General features: G+C 46.6%; 1 protein-coding gene across 4 annotated transcripts in view; it reads left to right on the forward strand.

The window, feature by feature from the left end:
- Positions 1–20,207, forward strand: part of GPM6B (glycoprotein M6B) — a 152,593-nt gene that overhangs the window by 114,583 nt on the left and 17,803 nt on the right. For 2 of the 4 annotated variants that reach the window (XM_060293029.1, XM_060293030.1), the window contains exon 2: positions 3,358–3,477. The exons of the other annotated variants lie outside the window; for them this stretch is intronic. In XM_060293029.1, the coding sequence (XP_060149012.1) occupies positions 3,358–3,477 (120 nt within the window). The remainder of the gene's footprint in view (positions 1–3,357; positions 3,478–20,207) is intronic. 4 annotated transcript variants of the gene reach the window in all.

Here is a 20,207-nt window from a genome sequence, read left to right on the forward strand (position 1 = left end):
CGTAGCTTTCAGAGACCTGGCCCAGTGAGTATAGTCTTTCTAGGAAGCTCAGTCTTCGTCATTTAGTTGCTTCCAGTGATCATTTCCTAGATGGCCGAGAGCATACCAGTCTGCAGTCTAGTTATTCAGCCTCGTCCCTAAATTACGTCATCTGAGTAAATGGAGGGAAAAGTGTACACAGCATTATTTTGATTTCTTTTCCTCAAGTCCCCGTTGTTTGTCATACCTACTTTGGCGATGCCCACCCAGTTGTGTGTCTCGCCATCAGTCACCACCGTTCACCTCAGCCCCATCCATGAGTAGCATCTGAGATGTCACAGTCTTCTGTGCTTCTTCCCGAATACCAGTCAGTCTCCTGCCCACCTCTCCCTTCTCCTCTCTAAGGGGAACGTTTGCAGGCTTCCCTCTGAAGGGCATAAGCCAGGATCTTCCTAGGTCTGTACATTTTCCCATTTCTTGACAGTTGCTCAGGAGCTGAGGCTTCTCCTTGCACTCACGTGACTCCCTTTTAAGCGTCGGGACCCTGCCCTTTTAAACGAAACATATACTGTGCTCTTTGAAATTTTATAATTTGCTATTTAATGTCTTTATTTAAGTCTGGCTCAGAAATATAAAATAGACATGATTTTCCTTCCCTTCATATCTAAAGATTAATTGTTGTCCAAAGGCCTTCCCAGTAGAAGTGGAAAGCATCCACCCACTTGCGGATCCCATCTCCACGTCTCGGGCTTGGCTGTCCTGTTTTTCTCAGGAAACACATTAGCGTTGGGCATTCCATGATTTTTCATCGTCATTGCCAAGCAGCCTGTGCCTGATTGCCTACGTGAAGAGACACGGGCAGAGAATGGATGAATCCTGTGCAAAGATCCCCTGAATTGCATGGCCTGGCTGGGGTGCAGTCAGGGTGGTGGGGGACCTAGAGGCCCATTGCTTGATCCACAGGCTCCCAGGATGTTCCCCTGCATTCAACCAAATATTTATGCAGCAGACGTTGACTGGGCACCAACTGTGTGTTGGGCTTGGAGGGAGAACTTTTTTGCAAGGAGGATGAAAATTTTTCAGATAGAAATGATCGAGTTCCTTGGAATCCTCTTGCTTGAGGTCGACACGGAGGGCTTACAGCCACTCACCAAGAGGAAATCAGCTCATACCATGAGGCCACTTGACCTCCTTCTGGTTCTTTCCACCAGCCCCACTGGGTTTCTCCGCTTTCGGGGAATGTAGCGCAACCCATGTATGAGAGAGAGTCACCCAAAATCTGAATCCAGGAAAGGCTGAGAGTTCAGAACTTTTAAGAACCCTGAAGTAACCTCAGGAGCTTGCGACCTGACAAATGTCTTTACAAGGCAGAGAAGCACAGCTCACCTCCAAAGAGACCTCAGCGGAAGAGTAGAAAATTACAGCAAGTGCACAGGCCCCTGGCTGCATGATCGCGGGCAAGGGACTTACCTTTCCGTTGCCCGTCTTCGTTTGTAGGTATCGGCGTATCCCAGCTGTTCTAAGGTGTGATCGCTCACGAGGGAATCTGATGTGAACTTAATGCATGATTAGAGGGCGTCTGAAATTCAGAACCAGGCAGATCCATCTCCTCTGACCCTAAACAGGGTCCTAAAATAAATTGCTTCAGGAAATTGGATCCCCACGATTACCAGTGGGGAATTTTGAAGTGTGTCCAGTGTTCCATGAGAGATCAGAGAAGCCCAACTAAAGAAATTGTGGACTGACTGACGTGACAACTGTAGATTGAGCAAAGATTCTTTTTGAAAGGGCTGTCGTGATCATGACTCAAACATTGGAGGTACTAAGGTGACTGGCGGTGGAAAGAATCAGAACAGGTGACAGTCCTTAAAAATGTATTGACTTAGATAATTTTGCCTATGTTACACATAGAAAAAAGAACAAAAACCTTCAGACTTCGTGTAAAAAAACAAGATCCTGAGGTAACGAGTGCAACGTGCTTCGCTTGGTGACCAGCACGCGGTGAGCACGCTGTAAATTAGAGGCGTCATCATGTTCATTAAAGACAAAACCAGCAGCAGTAAAAATACTTTTATTGTGCAGTTCTGCTCTTGTCCTCGCATCGTTTTTTCCCCTTTCAAATGTCATTAAAAGTCTTTAACTGTCTTTTCAATGTCTCTAAAAGACAGTTTTACTTTACCTTGAAGCCAAAAAGGTTTGCCCTGAAACGCCACCTAGAAACGTAGGTCTCCACTTCCCAAGTGGAAATACCTCGAGAGTTTTCAGAGATTGTGGAGAGCAGAGATGGGTTTTCGTAACAGCTGGTGAGGTTTTCAGTGGACCCAGTCAGGGCAGTAGCCTTTTTGCCTCACAACATGGCAGTTTGCTTAGTCCTTAGCCTCAGTGGTCTGAGGTGCCCAGGGCATTATAACCTGCTCTTCTGATGGAATAGTTACCCACATCAGTGTCAGCACCATTTTTTTAATCCTTAAATATTTGTGGCACCCAAGAGGACGTAACCCGTCATTAGGTTTGATGGGATTCTCACCTATAAACTGGCCAGAGTGACCTTATGGTCTCTTAGGGATTTCAAGGTTGTAATTCAACTAAGAGTTACCAGCATCTGATTCTGTGTCAGGCAAGTTGATAGATATTTTTCTCTCCAATCCCCTAAGAAGTAAGAAATATAGTCAGATTACCAGATAAGGGCCTGAGTCTCCAGGAGGCCCCTTGTCACCTCATGTGGGAGGAAGCAGTGTTTCAGGCCCAAGACCAGCAGCCGTTTCTCTATAAAGACACTGGGAGATCATTGGAACAGGATTTAATCTGGAACATTCTAGACTGAAGTCCTGAGCTTAGGTAAGATGAAGGGACAGAATATTGCAGATGTCAGTGGAAGGACAGGAGTTTTCATCCAAGGTTCAGCAGACCATGGGGTCATTGGCCATACTTTGCAGGCTGGAACTAGGCGCCGTCAGAGCAAGCCTGGATTCACCCTCGCTTGTGTAGCTACAATAATGATGATGCTCTGTGGGTCTGAAAGTGAAAGAAACAGAAAGACACATACGATGGTGAGAAGCCAGATTTTCCTTGTAAATAGTGTCTGCCCAAAATGATCATTCTAAGGGGCGGGACTTGGGGGGAGATGGAGAAAATACAGAAAGAAAAGACAATATTGGTGATTTTTGTCAATTTAAATTGAAAAATGGAGGAGGAGACTAACGTTCTCCGTGTATTATGCTGAGTTGATAAGGTGATACTGAAAGGTTGCAATTCAGTGGCATATTTTGTGAGCTCCCCGTTTCCTTGAACTATATGGTAAAAGAATAAATTAAAATGCTGATGTAGAATCTTTGCTGGAGATAGAGACACTGACTCTTTGCCACCTGAAATTGGCAGTGAACAGCAGAGCTGAAATGGAAATTGGCAGGTACCACTGGATGTACCCAGGCTCAAAGAACCACCAGTACCGTCCCGTGCCAACCCTGGGGGACAGGGCTAGCCTCTTGAGCAGTCCAGGTAAATACAGCCTCGGGGTGAATTCGCACAGCAAGTCAACTGTTATCTTTAATATGATTTGTGATAGCTCTTTCGGTTTGGTGTTGTTTTCTGTTTTGCTTGATGCGTTAATTTGTTCACAGGGGTAGGGGTGGAATTAGCCCCTTGAGATTTTTTTTTCATCCTCTTTCTTTTTCTCCCCTCCTTTCCATTCCACCCCATCTTTCACCTCTCTCTTCTCCCTCCTCCCTGTTTCCTCCCCCTCACCTCTTCTCAAAAGGAGCAGTGTACAGTGAGGTATGCCTTGGGGCTAAGCACGAAATTTCTAATATCTGAACCAATAATGGGTTGGGGGGGGGCGTCACACATGCCCATCATGGGACCAAGAACTGAGCCAGGACATTTGAGGCGCCTGGGCTCTGAGGGTGCTGTCAGTGTCCCCACATGTCTTTCTGGCCACACTGCTCTGCAACGCTCTGATCTCACATCAGTCCGTTGCCTTTGAGAAGGAAAACTCAGAGCCCATGAAATGACGAGCAGATACCTGGGTACGCCATCCCGTCAGGTAGGTCCACAGGGTCCGCTTTCCAGTCTCCTTGCTCAGGAGGAGCGCCGGTCTCTCGGAACGTCTAAGTGTTGGGTCGGGGTGAACTGTGCATCAGCCCATCTGGGGACCCGGAAGGGGAGAAGGCTGAGCGATGTGCACAGCCACCCTCCACATCCTCGAAGTCCGCACAAAGCATCCTCATACTCAGCTCAGTGAGCTAAAATTCGGTGGTTTCAAGTTACTTAAAATGTGAATATAAAGGGATGGTGGTGGGTCAGAGAAACACAACAGGCTTCAAGTTCCGCTGTAATTCTCTGTGAACCCATAGCGGCATTCCTCCCAAATGTTTGCTTACTGCTGCAGGAATAAATCAGAAATGACCACATAGACCCTGCAAGTCTAGAAAGAGCGGCCCTGAGGTACAACGTAAGACACACGTTGAGTTACAAAGTCAGACCACCTGTAATTCATTTAAATCTTTTCTTTAAAACCTAAATTGTGGCTTCAGGTTAATTAACATGAAATCTGACTTTGGAATTAGTTCTACACCTTGAGTGACGGATTCCTTCCCTCAACCTCTGGCTACTAGGCGCCAGCCCTGTGTGTGCCTGTGTAGTGCCAGTTAGAAGAGGTGAGCAAGAAATGCCATCAGACATTTGTTCTCTTGGATCCTTCGAAGGATGGAAGGTTCTGGAATCTTGAGTTTTAAAAGTTACCATTAGGGGGCTTCCCTGGTGGCGCAGTTGTTGAGAGTCCGCCTGCCGATGCAGGGGACACGGGTTCGTTCCCCGGTCCGGGAAGATCCCACATGCCGCGGAGCGGCTGGGCCCGTGAGCCATGGCCACTGAGCCTGCGCGTCCGGATCCTGTGCTCCGCAACGGGAGAGGCCCGCGTACTGCCAAAAAAAAAAAAAAAATTACCATTAGACATGTATCCATACAGTGGAATACTGTGCAGCAATGGAAGGGAATGAAGTACGCATGATACACACTGCGACATGGATGGATCTCAGAAACAGGATGCTGAGTAAAAGCTGACACACGAGACCAAATACCGTAGGTGTTCCATTAGAAATGTCCAGAATTGGCAAATCCAGAGAGACAGAAAATAGCTGAGTGTTTGCCAGAGGCTGGGGTAGAAGAGGTTTTAAAATTAGATCGTGGTGATGGTTGCACCACTCTGTAAATGGACTCAAAACCACTGGATTGCACGCTTAGAACAGGTGAATTTTCTATGTAAACTTAGCTCAACAAAGCAATTTTTAAAAATAATTCTACAGCATTTCTGTTGATTGATTGGCTGTGTTGGGTCTTCGTTTCTGTGCAAGGGCTTTCTCCAGTTGCGGTGAGCGGGGGCCACTCTTCATCGCGGTGCGCGGGCCTCTCACTATCGTGGTCTCTCTTGTTGCGGAGCACAAGCTCCAGACGCGCAGGCTCAGCAGTTGTGGCTCACGGGCCCAGTTGCTCCACGGCATGTGGGATCCTCCCAGACCAGGGCTCGAGCCCGTGTCCCCTGCACCGGCAGGCAGACTCTCAACCACTGCGCCGCCAGAGAAGCCCAACAAAGCAATTTTTAAAACGCTCCCCCCGCCAAAGCAAAATTAAACGGGCACAATTCAATGGCAGAGAGACAGAGAATGAACAGTACTTGCTAACATGACAAGAAGGTCCCCAAATTATCCGAAAGTACTGCCAGAAAGAGAAAGGTCTTCCTTTTAAGAATGTGTCGGAAGACACCAGCCCAGTTAGAAATCGAGAAAAAAACGAAGCATCTTTCCTGGATTTGGGTGGTAAAGCGTAAAGGTCAGTATGGGCACTCTAAGCAGCAGTGGCAGCTGAGAAGAATAAATACAAGCCTCCAATTTCCTCTCTGAAACCTTTGGGGCCAAATTTATTTAAGAATTCAGAAGAGTTGAGGTTTTTGAAAAGTGACGTGGCACACACTCCACGTGTGCGGCGCCACGTCCCCAGTCAGGTCTGGGTGCATCCCCCAAGTCCAACACGTGGATCTTTCTGGAGGGCTGGAGTTACGTTTGGGCGTCAAGGAAGTTCAGTGCAGAGCAGGTTTTGCTGCCAGATGAGCTCGACCCCCCTCCCCCTACCAAAAAAAAAAAACCCTTAATTTTCAGAGCTTTCGGAATTCTGGAATGGTATGATGAGTGATCGTAGGACTCTAACAGTTCTCACGTTGCTGGTGATATTTCAGGTGAGAATTCCACGAACGAGCAGGTTCTCTTTGGAGGGGGGAGAAACAAAATCACTGAACTTGATCTCTAGCATCATCTTGCCAGATCCTGAAATGGTCTCCGTGCGCCTGTGGTGGTAACCGTGTGTGTGCGGGGGGGACATCACTGGGGGAAGACGTGCCCGTGTGGCACACGCACTGCGGCCATGTGTGTCTGGAGCCGGGGCAGAGGCCTCGCGTGGGATGGTGTGAAGAGGCCATCGCGGGCCCCGGAGTGAGGGGAGCGAACGCAGCCACGGGGTCACTTTCCTAGTTGCCTGGAGATTTTGCCTGCCCCTCCATCAGTGCAGTTGCCATTCTGTGCTTAGATCCCAAACCAGATGGTGTGAGGGAAAAAATAGAGGATTCCATATGGCTCTTGTGTCTTGCTTTTTTTTTTTTTTCCCCCCCCTCAACCTACTTATTCCCCGTTGGAGAAGTCAAGGTGCTTCCAGTTTGCTTTGCCTTGATCGTTTCCCATTTTCCTTCTTGGGTGTAACTTCTCCCTAGAATTACATTTTTAGCACTTGGTTAGTTAATCCTTCACCATCTGTTTCTTCTTTCTTCTTTTTTCATTGTTTAATTTCTTTGACCAGGTAACATCCCCATCTTCTCTAGGCCTCCAGGCAATCAAAGGATGGGTGGCCACAAGGGCAACCCCATGTGACGCTGCCTTGGGGACCTAGGCCTGAGATGGTGGCCTGAGACAGTGGCACTCAGGAAAGAAGGAGCTGTTATGGCTACAGCTGCCCTCGACGGAATATTATGCTTCACGTGTGCTTCAAGCTACTGTGGGTTGTGTTACACAGGCTTCACTCAAGAGTGTCACCTGAGAGAATTTCGATCCTCTGTTCCAAGTGTGGTCTGTGGACCAGCAGAATCAGCATCGTCTGGAAGCTTCAGCCAAATGCAGAGTCTCAGGCCCCGCCCCAGGCCTGCTGAATCCGAATCTGCATTTGGACAAGATTTCCAGATGTTTCCTGGGCACAGTTTGGGAGGCACTAATTTAGAGGCAGGTGCAAAAGCAAGAAGGGAGAAGACAGGAAGGAATCGAAGAAGTGAATTTAGAAATCTCTATATTTAGAAAAGACGGAGAATTGCTTAAGGTGTCCATTCTCCTTTCCCTCTCTGTTTATGAGGAGGCGGGTATAAGAATTGCCAGTCGTCAAGGCACTGAGTCCTGGTTAGTTTGAAAGGCCAGTGACCTCTGATTCTCTTATCTACTTGCCTGAATATGTGCTTTCTCTGATTCCTTTGTTTAAAATCTTGGTGGAGGAGAGTGGGGAGGGGCAGCGAAAGCGGGGGACAGCTTGTTTTCTTGTGGAGAGAACGAGGAGAAAGTAGTTGACAGGAGCTGGGAGAAGTTCTTTTTTCTCTTTTTTAAAGATTTGTTTATTATTTATTTAATTTATTTTTGGCCGCGTCAGGTCTTAGTTGCGGCATGCAGGATATTTCGTTGCGGCACGCGGGCTCTTCATGTGTTGCGTGGGCTTCTCTCTAGTAGTGGCGGGTGGGTTTTCTCTTCTATAGCTGTGGCGCGCAGGCTCCGGGGCGCGTGGGCTCTGTAGTTTGCGGCACGTGGGCTCTAGTTGAGGCACGCGGGCTTACTTGCCCCGTGGCATGTGGGATCTTAGTTCCCCAACCAGGGATCGAACCCGTGTCCCCTGCATTGGAAGGCAGATTCTTTACCACTGGACCACCAGGGAAGTCCCCCTCGTCACCTTCTTGAATATAATCCAGTGACATGCAAGATGCTGTCACTTAATATGGCTATAAGCTAAGGGACCAAGAATGACTATTCAGACACTGGTGAATCTGTATGTAGTTCGGCATTCAATCTGCCAGGTAAGGAGTAGAAAAATCACCCCCTTCCACCAGCTCCCCTTCTGGCCATCTTCCAAATCCAAATGGCTCTGATGCTTGGGTTAAGATGACTGTAGATAATTCCAGAAGTCCAAAGAGACCACCCTGTCACATATGGGCTAGAATGGAGAGTGTGGGGGGAGCACGGGGAATGTTGGTGTTTAGCTGAGAGTTTAGCAGGAAGCCCACGTGTTGGGATTTCCATGGCCAAGCATGGATTCCCGAGCCGCCGTGAGGGGCAAGCAAGCATTTCCTGCCTGTCCACTGCTGTGAATCAAGTCACCCTGTTGGGCTCCATGTATCTGCCCAGGTGTGACCTGAGAAGGCGGGCCCCCAGAGATCCCCAGCCTTTCTCTCTCTGGCCCCTGAGCCTGGGACTTCTCTGTTGTGGATCCACTTTATAGAGTGACACCTGGGATATGTGAGTCCTGGGAAATGCTGTTGGATTTGTTATTCTTTCATGTCACTCTGCCCTAACCTAAGGTTGTAAGGCCACTACATTTGAGGCCTTTTCTGCAAATACTTGAAATGTATTTCATGGTGGGGAACGCTTAATCTCTTCATGTGCGTCTTTGGGCTCTGTTGCTGGTTGCATGAGGACTGTACCCAGTGGTCTGACGGTGTCGTGTGGGCTCTCGGGCGGGGTGGCTTTTCCCCAGAGTCTGGTTGGAGAAGCTCTCTTGGTTTGCACAGCTCTGGCGGGGGGAGGCACCCAGTCTGTCTGATGGCTTCCAGTGATTCAAGGTGTTTCAGGTTAAATGGAGGTGAACAATGGACACAGTGCAAGCATATTCTAGCTCAGGTTAATGCTATCGATATAATGTTTCTGAGTTTTTTAAGAGTTCTTTGCATTTTGTTTTCTGCTGTGGATTAATTATTTCATTTTCAAATTACCTGCAGTTTTCACCAAAAACATGTGCCCCTATAGAGCAGGTAACTGTTTTGTATCTTATTTACCAAAGGCTATTATGTCAGCCGTATACATATAATTTTTCATTTACAAATGTTCAACTTTTTCTCAGCTGTGCTGTTGGTATATGATTAGCACTCGATTATGTAGCAGTGGCTGCGACTGTGTCTGTGATATATAGAACTCCCTTTGCCTTTTGGTCTTGTGTCTGTTCCTCAGCTCAGAGTAGGCAGACAGAGAAAGCAGAGATGAAAAGCAGATGGATCAGTATTGAGTATAAGTCTGGAGCTTTCTCTCAGGTGCAGCGTCTGGTTTTAGGGACACTGACTTGGATTATTCAAAGCAGCGATTCGCAGTCTTTTAGAAATAGTGACATCTGATCCTTGTTTCCTTTATGATGCCCCTTGTGTTGTATGTTTTCATTTTGGGTTAATTAAAATTAATTTTGTCTTGAACACTTTCGCCACCCTTAGAGCTAACTGGAGACATTGGGAAGCAGCTGAAGTCTGCTGCTAGAGGCTAGAGTCTTCCCGCCTCCCCCAGGCTGTGTCCTTTCGGGGGTCCCTGTTCACTCACACCCATGTGTTTCCATATCTGTCAAAAGCTTACATAAAATGGCTTGTGTACTAGGAAACAGCTCTGGGTGTCTGAGTCATTTAAGTGGGACGAGGCTTCCTCTGAAGAGCATCACGCTTGCGTTTTATCTGGGAACTTCCGTGGACAGTGCTTTCACCCTGAGGAATAACTCTAGTGGTGAAATGTCAAGCCAGTAGGAGAGGCAATGGGATGAAGACGAGCCTTTCCGTGGTCTTAAGACAACCTGGTTTACGTTCATGTGCTCTTTCCCAGTGGTGACACGTGGAGATTACGGAGATTCCTGTGAGGACTTGGCTTAGACCAGGCTGGTGATGCCACCCACCGTGGTTTTGTGAATAAAGTTTTATTAGAACCAGCTACGCCCATTCATTTACAGATTGTCTGTGGCTGCTTTCGTGCGAGAACAGCAGAATTCAGTGGTTGCAGCCATATGCTCTGCAAAGCCAAAGATAGTTACTGTCTGGCCCTTTCCATTAAAAAAAAAAAGCCAACCCCTGACTTAGAGTAATTGCATCCTTAGCACACGTTGCACATCCAGTCTACTTATGGTAGGCAAGACCTAAAAATTTTGCTAGTCACTCAGTCTCCTAAAATCTTCTCCCTCCGAGATCCCTCACCTTCTTCTCTTCAGGCTCCAGATCCTTGCTCCCTGGGGTACTTGTTGTTCACAGGCTTTAGACTAAAGCTCAGCCCTTCTTCAGAGGGTCTCTTGGCTCTTTCTGGAAGCTCAGCCCCTCCTTCAGGTCCCTCTTTGAGTGTTCCCTTAATATACCTGTTAAATGGATGCCGTGGAGCTGTTTTCGTCTATTATACCATTCATTGTACTTTAGCAAGTTTTATTTTCTGTGATATGTAAAAGATCATTTATATCTTGTTAAGGGCAATATTGGGGGTCATTTCTTTTTTTTTTTTTTTTTTTTTGCGGTACGTGGGCCTGTCACTGTTGTGGCCTCTCCCGTTGCGGAGCACAAGCTCCGGACGCACAGGCTCAGCGGCCATGGCTCATGGGCCCAGCCGCTCCGCGGCACGTGGGATCTTCCCAGACCGGGGCACGAACCCGTATCCCCCTCATCGGCAGGCGGACTCTCAACCGCTGCGCCACCAGGGAAGCCCAGAAGTCAGTCTTTTGAAACCTTATCGGGGAAGCTAGTCAGCAAGTTCAGCCCACACTCAGGGGGAGGGAATTACACAAGGGTATGAATATCAGGGGGTGAGGATCATCGGGGGTGTCTTAGAAGGCCGCCTGCTGCAAGCTGTATAAACATTTCAAAATGGAAATGCGTCATGTGCCTCCTTAGAGCACTGTCTTCTCTCCTTAATGACAGTAGCCCCCTCACTTTCCTGTCACCAAGTGGGGGGAGCCCACAGGTTCTGTAGCCACAGGATACGTCCCCCCAGCCCACCCCAGCCAGGTTGATGTGGCTCCTGCCTTTTGCTGCCAATTCTTAGTTTCCAAAGGGGACTCGTAACCTTTTAACATTACTAGCATCTTTTGTAAAAATCAAACTTAAGAAGCAGATCTTAAAAAGAAAAGGTGAAAAGAAAAAGAAGCAGGTCTTTTTTTTAAAAAAAAACTTTTTCGAGGTGTAATTGGTATGTGTAAGCTGCGTATACTTAAAGTGGCCTGTTTGATAAGTTTTGACATATGTATGTGCCCATGAAACCAGCACCACAAGCAGGATGATGACATGTCCGTCAATCCCAAAGCTTCCCTGGGTCCCTTTATAAGCCCTCCCTCTCCAAGCAACCACTGATTTGCCTTCTGGCTCTCTGGGTTAGTTGACATTTTCTGGAATGGCCCTTAGGAAGATTCGTTCACATATATTCTCTCATCTTTTCTTGCCAAGCCATTCCCATAAAATGTTGTGTGACACTGACTGCTTCACAGCTCCAAGCTTCGTCTGCTTTTCCCCCTTCCTGCCTCCACTGAAAACGCCCTGCCCCCCTTGAATACAACTCAGAAAGACCCATTCTGCTACCACCTACAGTGGAAGAGTTTAGTTTGCACCCACTCCAGTCCAGCCTACTCACTAGTGCCAGATTAGTCTCTTAAAAGCACACCTCAGATCACGTCACTGGCTTGCTCACAAACCTTCCCTCTCTCCCCACTGCCTGCAAAATGAAGCCCATGAGGCTTCAGGTTGCCTCAGAGGCCTCCCCACAGGAGGGGCCCACCAGCCTCTCCAGCTTCTCTCCTGATGCTGTCCCGGTCCCCTTGATAAACTTGGCCACGCCCTCAGCTCTCCCCACGTGCCGCTCACCACATCGGTCCCGTTCTCCTTCGCTCATGCTTGTCAGTGTGTCCTAACCATGAGATCCTTCTGTTCTTTAAGGCCTGTCTACACCACTGCCACCCACACACCGTTTCCTAAGCTCCCCCACGCTAAGCCCAGGAGATCTGTCCCTACCTCACTCCCTGTGTCCCTAAGTCAACTCTCTCTTCATTCTACTGTAGTGATCTCTGATGTGTTTGTGTCCCTCACCCCACTCCAAAGTGTCAAGGCCGGGAGGGCAAACCAAACCCCTGCAGCCCCCAGCACAGTGCCTTGCACATAGCAGCAGTTCAATCGACACTCAACTGAATCCAGTGGAATCCAGCAGCGCATAGACACTGTCGCCCAGATGGTCAAGGAGGTTGAGTGCTGCGAAAGCTTAATACTGCAGAGAGGTCTCAGATTTCCTGAACACCCTACAGATCTTTGTGCTCTTAAAATCTCTGCCGTTCGGATTTAGAGCTAGCTTCCCCTACTCACTATCCGTTTCCCTGGTTCTTTGCTCCCCACTTAACTAGGCTAATAGCACACACACGGTCTTTAGGAAAACTAAAGTCAGTTCCCACAAAAGGCGAAGGAAGAGACTAACAAGTGTCTTTTTCTTGTCTTTGTTTATTCTCACCATGTGAACATAACTTTCCTTTTATAATTGCTTATTTTCTACTGCCCAAGCCATATTGCAAACGTGAGAGGCTCATCTATTTTAAGATTTTCACAACGTACCACAAAAGTGAAAATTTCTGATTTCACAGATTTTAGGACAAACTTTTGGAAGGATCTCCTGAAAAGCAATTCTCTTTATATCATTAAAAATAGTTTCAGCGTTCTTGGCATTATATAGTTAGACTTTTATGTCAGCGACTAGGAAGGTCAAGGGAGAACTGAGAAGCAACCTATCTATCATTTAAGTGATTCCTCAGTTAGGTCTTTAACAGGAAGCCCCCCTGTCCACTGACTTCATGATACCTTCTTTTTTTTTTTTTTAAGTCTTTATTAAATTTGTTACAATATTACATCTGTTTTATGTTTCGGTTTTTTGGCCACGAGGCGCGTGGGATCTTAACTCCCCGACCAGGGATCGAATCCGCACCCCCTGCATTGGAAGGTGAAGTCTTAACCACTGGACCACCAGGGAAGTCCCCATGATACCTTCTTAATGGTGTACGCCAGTGGTTTACAGACTTTGGGTTGTTAACTCCCTTTACCCTCTTAAAAATAATTGAAGACCCCAAAAAGCTTTTGCTCCTGTGGGTTATAGCTCTAAATATTTTTTGTATTAGAAATTAGAACTGAGAAATTTATTATTACTTAAGTAATAACGTTTTCATCATAGAAGTTTTAAAAGTTGTATAATTTATTTTTTATATCTTATCTATTATTTGATCTCAGAAATAGACTATATGTTATCCTTTAAAAAATAATGAACTTATTTGTTTAAAATGACAATAATAAACCCATTACATGTTAACATAAATAATGTTTGGGAAAGATAAGTCTTTTCGCAAACAAAGTAAAACTTGAGTGAGAAGAGTAGCACTCTTTTACATTTTTGCGAATCTCCTTAATATCTGGCTTAATATTAGACAGCTGGATCCTTACGTGTGCCTCTACATTCATTCAGAGGCATGCCAGAGCACAAAGAAAAGTTCATATGCGGTTGAGTTACGAGCTGAACTAGCTCCTTGTTTTTTGGTGGACCGCCATTTTTTCTGTAAAGAACGACTAACAAGCTATAGTTACTAAGACTTCCCTGGTGGCACAGTGGTTAACGGCCTTTTCATATATTTGTGGAGCTCTTCCTTGATAATACACCCAAATCCAACAAATGATGGTTTCTTAGAGATTATTAGTAATGTGGAATCGGAAACTATATTAGTGAACTTCTTCTACTCTGTTCCATTAAAATCTGTTGCTCTGCCTTGCACTTTGATTGGATCTGTATTCGAGAACGGTTTTGTAACATCCCACATTGGTCCTTTGGAAAATACTGGTTCTCTGGGTGGTGCAGATCTTCCAAGTATTGACACATTGTTCATTATACCATATCCCAAAAGTCAAATTCATTAATAGCACCAGCGATTTCATCAAGAAGTCTTTTAAGTACTGGGAAGCTGGGACTTTTCAGTGTCACAGGTGCAAGTTTTCCGAAACTGATTGACAACGGATACTATCACTTGTTTTCTTTGAAGTAACAAGCTCATTTACGTCATTTTTGAGAAAATTTCTGCCAGATACCCAAGTCTGTGTGTGTGTGTGTGTGTGTGTGTGTGTGCGCGCGCGCGCACGTGCAGTGTTTCAGGTACAGCATTATAATTCAACATCTGTATACACTGCAGAGTGATCACCACCACAAATCTAGTTGTGGTCCATTGCCAGACAGCTGACCCCCTTCACCCATTTCACCCAACCCCCAACCCCCTTCCTCTCTGGTAACTACTAATCTGTTCTCTGTGTTTATGAGTTGTTTTCTGTTTTTTTTAGATTCCACATGTGAGTGAAATCATATGGTATTTGTCTTTCTCTGCCTGACTTACCTCATTTACCCTAATGCCCTCAAGGTCCATCCATGTTGTTGCAAGTGGCAAGATTTCGTTCGTTCTTATGGCTGCATAGTATTCCATTTTGTGTGTGTGTGTGTGTGTGTATGTATGTATGTATGTATATACACATAAGATATATATTATCTTTAAAAAATTTTTTATTGTAGTTGATTTACAATGCTGTATTAGTTTCAGGTGTGAAGCGAAGTGATTCAGTTATACAGGTATTCATTCTTTTTCAGATTCTTTTCCCATATAGGTCATTACAGAATATTGAGTAGAGTTCCCTGTACTATACAGTAGGTCCTTATTAGTTATCTATTTTATTTTATTTTATTTATTTATTTTTGGCTGCATTGGGTCTTTGTTGCTGCGCGCAGGCTTTCTCTAGTTGCGGCGAGCGGGGGCTACTCTTTGTTGCGGTGCGCGGGCTTCTCATTGCGGTGACTTCTCTTGTTGCGGAGCATGGGCTCTAGGCACGCAGGCTTCAGTAGTTGTGGCACACGGACTCAGTAGTTGTGGCTCACGGGCTCTAGAGCAGAGGCTCAGTAGTTGTGGCGCATGGGCTTAGTTGCTCGGCCGCATGTGGGATTGTCCCGTACCAGGGCTCGAGCCCATGTCCCCTGCATTGGCAGGTGGATTCTTAACCACTGTGTTGCCAGGGAAGCCCTAGTTATCTATTTTATATATAGTAGTGTGTATATGTTAATCCTGAGCTCCTACTTATCCCTCCCCTCCACGTTTCCCCTTTGGTAACCATAATTTTGGTTTTGAAATCTGTGAGTCTGTTTCTGTTTTGTAAATAAGCTCATTTGTATCATTTTTTAAGATTCTACATAGAAGTGATGTCATATGATATTTGTCTTTCTCTGTCTGACTTATTTTACTTGGTATGATCATCTCTAGATCAGTCCACGTTGCTGCAAGTGGCATTATTTCATTCTTTTTTTTGCGGCTGAGTAATATTCCATTGTATATATGTACCACACCTCCTTTTTGTATTTGTCTGTTGATGGACATTTCGGTGGCTTCCATGTCTTGGGTGACGTAAATAGTGCTTCAGTGAACGTTGGGGTGCATGTATATTTTCAAATTACAGTTTTCTCCAGATATATGCCTAGGAGTGGGATTGCTGCATCATATGGTAGTTCTTGTATCATCTTTATCCATTCATCCATCAGTGGGCACTTAGGTTGTTTCCATGTCTTGGCTATTACAAATAATGCTGCAGTGAACACAGAGGTGCATATATCTTTTCAAATTAGTGTGGAGATTCTTGAAAAAATTAAGAGTAGAATTACCAGTATGACCAAAGCTATTTTACTCCTGGGTGTTTAGACGGAGAACATGAAAACTGTTTTCCATAGTGGCTGCACCAGTTTACATTCCCACCAACGGTACACAAGGGTTCCCTTTTCTCCACATCTTTAATGCCAACACTTGTTATTTGTTGTCTTTTGGATAATAGCCATTCTGGCAGGTGCAAGGTGATATCTCATTGTGGCTTTGATTTACATTTCCCTGATGATTAGTGATGTTGAGCATCTTTTCATATGCCTGTTGGCTGTGTGTCTGTCTTCTTCCCAAGTATTTAAAAAAATACTTTATTTGTTTTATTTGGTTGCACCGGCTCTTAGTTGTGGCAGGCGGGCTCCTTAGTTATGACATGCAAACTCTTAGTTGCGGCATGCAGGTGGGATCTAGTTCCTTGATCAGGGATCGAACCTCAGCCCCCTGCATTGGGAGCTCGGAGTCTTAACCACTGCACCACCCGGGACTTCCCAAGTCTTAGTAACTACAGCTTGTTAGTCGTTCTTTAAAGAAGAAATGGCGGTCCACCGAAAAACAAGGTACTAGTTCAGCTCGTAACTCAGTCGCACGTGAACTTTTTCATTGTGCTCTGGTATGCAGCAGTCCTGTATGTGTCCTTCTCTTCTCATTGCACAGAACCTTCAAAACGGGGGTTTAGATTTATTAAAGTTGATGATTTTTTTACTGCATCAAGGACATTTCTAAGTGAAACTGTTCCTTTTGGTTTTTTTCCTATGAGTGTGTGGTGGTGAGCAATGCACTGCTGATTAATACTTTGGTGCCACTGCCTGATTCGCACTAAGCCATCCGCAGTTTTACTGTGCAAACGTCAACACAGTGAAAAAAGTCAATATCTTCTAGTGCAATTATAAAGACAGTTTTGGCCTCCCACACCTCCTGAATGAGTCTCAGGGTCTCCCAGGGCTGCACAGACCCCTCTTGGAGGGCCCCTCTTTTCTGCCCTTGTGCTTCAGCGACCAGCCGATGGACCTCCAGAATAGGGTCCCCTGGGAGCAGGTGAGAAATGCAGAGGCACAGTCTTCTGTATTTTAACGGGATCCCCAGGGAATTTATATGCACATGAAAGTTGGAGAACGAGTGCTCTTGAAGGGGGAGCTGCAGACTTTTCCTGTAAAAGGCCAAATGGTACATATCTGGCAACTACTCAGCTGTGCCTTTGCAGGTTGAAAATAGCCACACACGGTACATAAAGGAATGAGTTCGGCTGTGTTCCAGTAAAACTTTATTTATGGACACAGAAATTTGAATTCCATATACTTGTGTCACGAAGTAGTATTATTCTTTGAGTTTTGTTTTTTTAAAAAATCATTTCGAAATATAAAAAAGCGCTCTGTGTTCGCAGGCCATATGGAGAGCTGAGTCTGGCCCATGGGCCACAGTTGGCTGACGCCTGCAGTAGAACACTTGTTCTCCAGCTTGAAATCACCTGGGGAGCTTTTTTTTTTTTTTTTTTTTAAGGAAAACCACTAGTTCTTGAGCCCTGCCCCGAGAAATTCTGATTCATTAGTCTGGAGTGAAGTGCGGACGTCAGGGCTTTCCAGTGCACTCCAGATAATGCTGTTGGGCAGCAAAAGTTTGAGAACTTCTGCTCTGTAATATTTTGTAAGCAAAGTAAGGTTTATTTTAAGCTCTTTTATTTTTTTTTTAATTGTAGAATTTGGCAGTCACACTGGTGTCTCAGACCGAAATTGTACATGATAGCCTGAGAGCGAGGTTTCTCATCGTTCTTTGTTGTTTGTTGTGTTCGGGGCGGGGACCGTCCTGTACACTGCGGGATGTTTAGCAGCATCCCTGGCTTCTACCCACTACCTGCCAGTAGCGTCCGCCCCGTTGCGATGACTTGAAATGTCTCCACACGTCCCCTGGAGGGCAAAATCGTCCCCACTTGGAAACCAGTGATGTGAACATTGCAGAGCATGCGTGTTTGTGCTGTCTCAAGAATCCTCTGCCTCCGTGCTGTTGACATTGGGGTTGTATAGCTGTTGAGGGGCTGTCCTGTGCCCTGTAGGATGCTGAGCGGCACCCCTGGACTCCACCCACTAGAGCCGGTAGCGCCCCCTCCGCCAGTCGTGACGACCCAAAATATCTCCAGACGTTGCTCGATGTCCCCTGGGGGGGCACCGTCGCCCCCTATTGAGAACCGCTGCTTGAGCCAACTCTGAGTCAGGGGGGTCTGGGTCCCCTGACATCCGCTTTTATGTCTCTTAAGTAAGGATTCTCTCTGCCTCCGTTTTCCTGCTGGTTGTTTGAAAGTTGCAAACCTTGGTTACTTCTCCTTTTCTTTTTGAATTTGGTGGACCGTTAGGAATCAGTAAAGCAGCAAGGAAGGCCACGTGTAGAGGTCTGTGTGTGTTGTGTGTGTGTGTGTGAGTGAGTGAGTGAGTGAGAGAGAGAGAGAGAGAGAGAGATTCATTCCCTGGGTAAGAATCTGAGCCCTTGTTGCTGCCGGTCTTCCTCCTGAGCCAGCATTAAAGCTGCAGCCAGGATCACAGACAACTTGGGGCAAATCACTGGGCCGTTATGAACTCACAGCCATGGCAACAGCCATCCGCAAGCCCGAGGACAAAACATGTTTTATTCTGTTGTTCTGCACAGAAGGTTCTAGTGATGCCAGAGACAAAATGGCCATTGAGAGGAAGAGGCATTGAGGCCTATTTATTCTCCCTACTGTGTGGTTTATATTTAAACTATCTTAGGCTAACGCACACTGGAGTTTTAGTGCAAATCAAAACGGAAAATTCTCTTTAGCCTCAGAGACCGGCCAAATGAAGGCCGAAGACTTTATTAACCTAACAGAGTTGCTGGGGGGTGGGGGGCGGGGCGGGAGGCGGTGTTGGTGAGAGGTACTGAGAATATTAGTAAATACTATGTGCTAGAAGGCCTAGCAGTGTTTTTTTTCCCCCCCACAAGTAGTTCGCACTCATCCAAAAAATGCTTTCCTTGCCTTTTCTGGTTTATGTTCACCAACGTTGTCATTGCTGGTTTGAAGCTCGGGAAAGCTCAGCCTGTGGATTTATAGGAATATCCAAGAAAAGCATCGATCTTCCGTAGCTGGCATCAACATTTCACAGCGTGGCGCTCTGCTGATACTCGGCACCATACCAGTCACCCTGGCCTGTGACTTCTCATGCTGGGGACAGCCCGAAGCAGAGATCCAGGACCTTTGTCTGCATGGGGGTGGGGTGTGATAGGTCTGTGTTCTCAGACCTTCTGCGGTAAGGCACTAAAGCATCTTTGATGTGAAAAATCGGAGGTTAACCGTGCCTGCTTGGCTCAGAAAAAACACTGTAGTTGCACTCTTTTCAAGATGGCTGAACAGCTTGTAACATTGTGTTTTTCTTCATTGCGGTCCCTGGAACTTGCCATTTGATTTGCAAGTGTCTGGAGTTACGGCCAAGCCCAGCAGGCCACCTCTTCGGGAGAAAACACCAAACACAGTTGACACAAAAGCAGGCACTTCAAAGGGACTCAGGATGCTGCACCTGGGACTGGTGGCTGGCCTGGGCTTCTCAAACTTTCAGGCACACAACTGAGGGCTTGTTCAGATGCACATTCTGATTTGGTTGGTCTGGGGTGGGGTCCAAGATTCCGCATTTCCCCCAAGCTCCCTGCTGAACCTCACGCAGCTCGTCCAAGGACCACACTTGGCAAAGCAAAGGCTTTCAAGTACTTTCAGCTGCTAAATGGTCCCCTCATGTCTCTCCTTGACCTCTGAAAGCGTTCACTGCGGTCCAGAAGCTGACAGCATCCTGCGTCAGCTCTTCTGAGCTACAGACCCACGTATCCGATCGCCTACCAGAAGCGCCCCCCTTAAGATGGCATCCGGTCACCTCAAACTCAGCATGTCTAAAACTGAACTCAACATCTTTGTCCTCAAAGCCTAGCCGTCCTGGGTCAAGCCCAGCTCAGGGAACAGCACAACATCCATCGGGTTCCACGTGCAGAAATGGAGGAGTGATCCTTGGTTCTCACCAGCCATCCCCAACCCCTTTGAGTCCACACCAAGTTGTGCCCACTTGACATCTCAAACCTCTCTCAGACCCATCCCTTTCTTCCACTTCCGCTGCTTTTGCCCTGGTCCAAGCGCCTGCCCTCTTTTGCCTGAAGCATTGCAGCAAGCTCCTCCCCTTATCCACGGCTGCTTTGTTCCCGTCACATCCGCCAGGAGGATCTTCTACAACCCCGGTCTGTCCCCTGGGGTTAAAAATGTTCAGTGGCTTCCCATGATGCTGCGGATAAAGTCCAGAATCCTTCAGGAGGCCTGGAAAGCCCTCAGTGCTTCTAGCTCCAATAAACCCTCTCCTGCCTTCCTTGCCCCACCCTCACCGTGTACTCTCTGTGTTCTGGCATCTTTTATGCCCGGGAAAGCGCCCTGCTCTTTTCCACCATAGAGCTTTTGTTCGCACTGTTCCTCTTTCCCAGCACACCCTCCGTAACCCAGCCCTCTCTCCTTTTACCTAATCAGC

This window comes from Globicephala melas, chromosome X (genome assembly GCF_963455315.2).
Source record: "Globicephala melas chromosome X, mGloMel1.2, whole genome shotgun sequence".
NCBI lineage: Eukaryota > Metazoa > Chordata > Mammalia > Artiodactyla > Delphinidae > Globicephala > Globicephala melas.